The sequence below is a fragment of the Nestor notabilis genome, unplaced genomic scaffold (assembly GCF_000696875.1).
Source record: "Nestor notabilis isolate BGI_N333 unplaced genomic scaffold, ASM69687v1 scaffold7854, whole genome shotgun sequence".
In the NCBI taxonomy this organism is placed as follows: domain Eukaryota; kingdom Metazoa; phylum Chordata; class Aves; order Psittaciformes; family Psittacidae; genus Nestor; species Nestor notabilis.
The window spans coordinates 1,598-7,386 of record NW_009925993.1 but is presented as its reverse complement, the minus strand read 5'-3'; the positions used below and the strand labels follow the sequence as shown (position 1 = coordinate 7,386).

Sequence of the window (5,789 nt, the reverse complement as noted above, 5' to 3'; positions counted from 1 at the left end):
CTTAACCCTTTTCTCTCTGTTTCAGTCTCGGACACCCGCTTTGGTTTTTGAACATGTAAACAACACAGACTTTAAGGTACAGTGGGGGGGTGAATGTCTCATGTTTTCCATTTCCATGTGTTTCTGGGGAAGGACAGAAGAGTGGCTGTGCAGTGCCATCTGCAATGTAACACATCGGGCTGGTGATGACCAAGAGGGAGTCAGTGACAGGAACCAGGATGTACTGTCTGAGCTGGGATGTGTGATTTGTAAGGGTGAGGGTTAGGAACAGACTGATCAGTCAGGTGTGGGATCAGAGGAACTTGGGCAACTTTGTCCTGTGCCTTCAAGGGGTTTGGAGGAGCACAGCAGCAGAGCACAGGGCTGGCTTGTTGTGTGTTGGCAGGGATGGGGTGTTGAGCTGTTGAACACTGATGTGATGTGTTTGTGTCCCACAGCAATTGTACCAGACATTAACAGACTATGATATTCGATTCTACATGTATGAGATTTTGAAGGTAAGTTGGTGTTTTGTTGGTTGGTTTCTAGGATTTGCACTCAGCTAATCCCATAGAGGTGGTTGTTATCTCACTGATGGGGGGAAGGGGTACACTGGAGTAGCTTAAATCAGAAGTGCATGTAGGCTCTGAAAAGAGAAAATTGTAAGCTGTTGCTGGCTGCTTTTGTCCTCTAACGTAAAGTCAAATGTATTTGTCCATTCTTCTGGAACAAATATTCTCTCCTTGGGAGCCTGGAGAAGGGAGGTGTGTGTGATCAGTGCCCAGTGACTGTGCTCTTAGGGACTCTGAAATGCCATTTGTATGAGGAAGCACGTGAGGTGAAGTTAAAACACTTCTGTTGCTGGGACACCCTGTTGAGAGGGGCTCTAGAAATAGTTTTTGTGGTCCACAAGTCTATCCAGGCTATAACCCTATAGACAGTCTGGTTAGACTGGGTTTATGTAGAAATAGCTCTGAATCTGATTGAGTTTGAAAGGTCCTTATGACTCCAGCATCTCTTTCTTTGTGCTCTCCTCCAGGCTCTAGATTACTGCCATAGCATGGGAATCATGCACAGAGATGTCAAACCTCACAATGTCATGATTGACCACGAGCACAGAAAGGTAACGTGGGGTGGCTGCAGGGTGGGGAGAGGGCCTGCTCTTCTCTTGGCAAACTGGGATCCCTTTTGGGCACCTGCATAGTGGTGCTAGCAGATATCAGCAAGGGGGTGGAGAAAGGTAAACCAGAACTCTTAAGCATCCCTTGATCTTTGTTTTCTACCATTTCTAGCTTAGACTAATAGACTGGGGTTTGGCTGAATTCTACCACCCCGGCCAAGAGTACAATGTCAGAGTGGCTTCCAGATATTTCAAAGGACCTGAACTCCTTGTAGATTATCAGGTAAGAATTACTGGGATTTACCACTGGCTTTTAGATGGAAAGGCTGTGCCATTTCGAGGTAGCAAACCAGAAATTCGGGTTTCTGGAGAGCCGGAGCTAAGGACAGCCCATTCTAAAATGCATCACAGAAAGCAGGGGCTGTAAAGCTGCTGAGTGAAAGAAACTGTTGAGTAGTGTCAGGACCTGAGGAAGAGCTGCAGAACTGTCATCAGGGGTCTGGGAATACAAATGCTGAACATGTTTTCAGCAGGGCTGTGTTTGCAGTAAATCCAGGAAGGAAACAAAGCCCTTGTGGGAACAGCCAGTACTGCATGGACTAAATAAAGCTAAAACCATCCCCAGAGCTGATGGCAGTTTGCATTATGGGCTGGAAATAGAGTGATACTGGTGGCTTCCACTCCATGCTGGTTCTGAAGGAAGGCACTTACTCACCTGCCCATATACCTTGTGGAGTCCACTCCTTTTGGCACTCACTCCGCTGCTTCCCTTCTCAACACGTGTTTGGATCACTGGAGGGAGGGGGGACCCTGTTAGTATTGAGAGTCTGTTCTGCTTCATTCATGAGAAATGGAATTGTCCTTCTGGTTCTGTACAGATGTATGATTACAGTCTGGACATGTGGAGCTTGGGTTGCATGTTGGCTAGTATGATATTCCGAAAGGAGCCCTTTTTCCATGGCCATGACAACTATGATCAGGTGAGAGCTGGTCCTCTGCAGTCAGCACAATAAAGGTTTCCTCTTGCACTTCTGTCGAGGGATCTGAAGAAGAACTTAAGCATTTTCCTAATGGCTTCTTTGCTCAGTTTGAAGCCACGTTCCTTTTCTCAAGTGTGCAAGAGTATCTAACCAGTTACCCAGAAATAGATTTATACTTTGTGCTTTCGAGCTCCTCAGTATCTGGAAAAGTGCTATCACTATTAATGCTGGTATGTTCTGGTACACAGATTGAGCATTCCCACGGTTCTGTTACGTGTAAAGCCCCTGGCACTGTCCTTCCTCCCTCCCCTCTGTCTAGAAACTGTGCATTTGCTGCTGTTTTGTTTAGCTTCTGAAAACTTTGTGTTGCCTTTAGGCCAGAATTTTTATACTTAAGCCTTCAGCACGTGCTCTGCATCTGACTAGTGGGCAACCATGGAAAATCAGTGACCTTCTGTTCTCAAACCTCCACTCTGGAGCCCTCCAGGCTGGTGCTTCACCCTTCACGTGAAAGATACAGAGTTTCTGTTTTCATGACCAGTTATTCTTGCCTTCCCCCCCATCAGTTTTGAGTATTCTCCCGCTACCAGGGGAGTTGGTGTTGCAGGGTCTCGGGTGTTAGTGGTGTTGGGGTGTGCAGCTCCCTCCTGGCTCTCTGGGGTTACTAAGCTCCAACTGTGAGTGGAGGCATGTTCATGGTGACCCCATGGCTGCTGGTTCAGGCACTGAGACCACGCTCAGGCTCCCAAGGGAATGTGCTGCTGCCTCTTCACACAAGCTCTGGTATTGCCCATATCCCTCACGTCCGTGACTTTGGTCTCTGTTTGTTCCCAGCTGGTGAGGATAGCCAAGGTGCTGGGAACAGAAGATCTGTATGACTACATTGACAAGTACAACATTGAGCTGGATCCACGTTTCAATGACATCTTGGGCAGGTGAGCCAAGCTCCAGAGTAGCTCATGAGCTCTTGGCAGACCCAAAGAGTTACTGCTTTGTCAGCAGCCTCTGAAGTAAACTAAACCTTACGCTTTTGGGAGAAATCAAAGCCAAGGTTCCTGAGAACTGTCACTTTGTGCCTTTGATCCCTCTTGCCAGTGCTTCCCATGGTCTTTTATCTGGAAATGGGCTTGAAGAAAGGTTTTTAATGTCATCATCTAGGCAGTAAATGAACTGCTGGAGCATAAAGCATGAAGGGCAGGTCCTGTCTCCAGTGTTCTGGGGAGAAAACAAAACTGCTGTCAGAGTGCAAAAGATCAGGTGCTGCATAAGATGGCATTTGTGTCTTTACCCACTCATGTTTTATGTGACACACACCAAACTGCAAGGGACTGATGCTGAGGGAACAGGAGAGGAAGAGAGGGTGGATTTTAGGCCTGTAAATCCTGCGTGACCTTGAGTCCTTGTGCCGCCGTGTGGAGCCCTGGTGTACTGCTGCTGTGCACTGACACAGCTCAGCCAGGGCTGCCTCACCGGGCAGAGGCGGACGTCTGAGCAGTTCTTGCTCTTCAGAAAGGTGATTTTTGGCACTGCCGTCCTCTGTCCAGCCTGATTTGGGTCTCTCTTCCCTGCAGACACTCCCGTAAGCGATGGGAGCGCTTTGTTCACAGTGAGAACCAGCATCTGGTGAGTCCAGAAGCTCTGGATTTCTTAGACAAGCTGTTGCGATACGATCACCAGTCACGACTCACAGCGAGAGAAGCCATGGAACACCCCTACTTCTGTAAGTGTCCTGGGCTGTCCGACGAGTTCTGCCTCTGGGGAATCTCTGTCCCTGTACCTTGTGCAGATAAGAGCTAAGAACAGCAACGTAACGAGCCTGGAATTGCGCCGGAGCCAAGGCTGCCTCTGTGGTGGAGCAAATAGGCCACTGCCACCCACAGCAGCTGAGGAAATGGTGTTATACCCCATGTCAGGCCGGTGAATCAGCAGCCCTGTATTAAAGCAGCTATACCCAGGCTAACTTCAGCTGGTGGTGGGGTGCTTAAACCCAGAACACTCTGGTTTGTCAAGGACTGGAGCCTTTTAACTCCTTTTGTTCCTAAACATCCCTTATTGAATGGTATATTCAGGTCTTGGCTTTGCAAAACAAAACGTACTTTCACTACTAACTGCTTTTAACCACTTGCTGGTTTTCACAAATCCTGGTGTTTAGGGGGTTGAAGCAGCTGTAACAATGCTCAGGGTTTCTTGTTTCCTTGCTGCTGAACAGACTTGTGTCACCAACAACCAGCACAGCTCTGTGTTATGCCTGTGGCAGATGTTCAAGTAAAATGGTTTGCAAGTATGAGCCTTAGTAAAGCTGAAAGCTGTCAGAGTTGAACAAACAGCTAAATTAACCTGTGTCCCAACAGAGTCGTATCGAACTCCATGTGAGGAAGGGCAACATTTGGAATCCCCTTCTCTGATGCAGTAGGTCTGGGAGGCAGGAAAGTTGTCACTGCTCAGGTGGCAGTGTTATTTACCTGCAGCTGGAAATAAAGAATCACAGCATCCCAGGTTGGAAGGGACCTCAGGGATCAGTGATCCTTTCTAGGCAAAGGATGACCTGGACTGGATGTCCCAGCACCCTGTCCAGCTGAGCCCATCACCCCTTGACTTTTCTGTGTGACTCCTTGTCAACAGGGAGTCTCCATCTTTGTAGCCACCCTTTAAATACTGGAACAAAGAGTTAGTGCAGAAGTTGGGAACATCCTGCAGGAGACAACGAGCTCAATGACACAACAGCTCTTGGGCTGCTGAGGGATGTGTGTGCAGACATGGCATACAGTTGTAATTAGTGCTAATCTCTGCTTGCTACCCCCATTCTCTGGGTTTGCCTTTACGCACTGACACTGTTGCTTAGCCCAGAGAGATCAGCTTCACCTTAAATGTCCTTCAGCTTTTCCTCTTGAGCAGTCCTCCAAAGCACATCTTTAGGTGACTTCTCACTCATGATGTTTCCTTGGCACCTTCTTGGGCGCTTCCCGCTGGAGCTGGTGGAAACATCTGGTAGATGAGGGTTGATGTTACCTGCCGTGGGCAGCTCGGCTGAGCACTCAGTGTGCTTCAGCTGCTCTCTACTGGCACAGCACCTGAGGGGACTTTTCTCTTCCTAGATCCCATCGTGAAAGACCAGGCTCGGATGGGCTCCTCCAACATGCCGGGTGGCAGCACTCCCGTCAGCAGTGCGAGTATGATGTCAGGTTAGTTCTGCTGCTGACCCTTCTCGCTGTGTGGTGTCTTACAGCATTTACATGTGCTCTGAGCATCCAGGAGGGTGAGTTCTGCGGGTGGGGTGTTGGAGCATCTCCTGGGACCAGTGACAAGGGCACAGAGGGCTCGGAAGCAGAGGGTGGGAGAGCATGAGATGGCCTCAGTGCAGCCTGAGCTGCTCTTCTGCTCTCACTGGAAGAAGTGCTTTGCAGTTGGATGTTCTGAAGTCTGAATGTGCCCCTCAGCAACACTCGCAGTGCCCAAACCCCCACTCTTCAGAGGCTGCAGAGAACAGGGAGAGCTCTTCAATCTCAGCTTATTTTGGCAGCTCTGAAAACAGCAGCAAACTCGCCCTGCAGAGAGCTAGCACTTGGGTTATGAAGCTGAGCCCTGGGTAGTGCTGCACTGATGCCACTCTAATTCCTGCTTCCCTGTCTCTCTTCCAGGGATTTCCTCAGTGCCAACACCTTCACCCCTGGGACCTCTAGCAGGCTCGCCCGTCATCTCTGCCACCACCA

General features: G+C 49.2%; 1 protein-coding gene across 1 annotated transcript in view; it reads left to right on the top strand.

Moving 5' to 3' along the window:
* Positions 1–5,789, top strand: part of LOC104404788 (casein kinase II subunit alpha) — a gene marked incomplete at its 3' end in the record, with an annotated part of 7,888 nt that extends 2,099 nt beyond the window's left edge. Inside the window, exons 4-12 of the mRNA XM_010013315.1 lie at positions 26–76; positions 438–497; positions 1,019–1,102; positions 1,272–1,382; positions 1,978–2,079; positions 2,914–3,014; positions 3,651–3,799; positions 5,175–5,261; positions 5,718–5,789. Of these exons, the coding sequence (XP_010011617.1) occupies positions 26–76; positions 438–497; positions 1,019–1,102; positions 1,272–1,382; positions 1,978–2,079; positions 2,914–3,014; positions 3,651–3,799; positions 5,175–5,261; positions 5,718–5,789 (817 nt within the window). The remainder of the gene's footprint in view (positions 1–25; positions 77–437; positions 498–1,018; positions 1,103–1,271; positions 1,383–1,977; positions 2,080–2,913; positions 3,015–3,650; positions 3,800–5,174; positions 5,262–5,717) is intronic.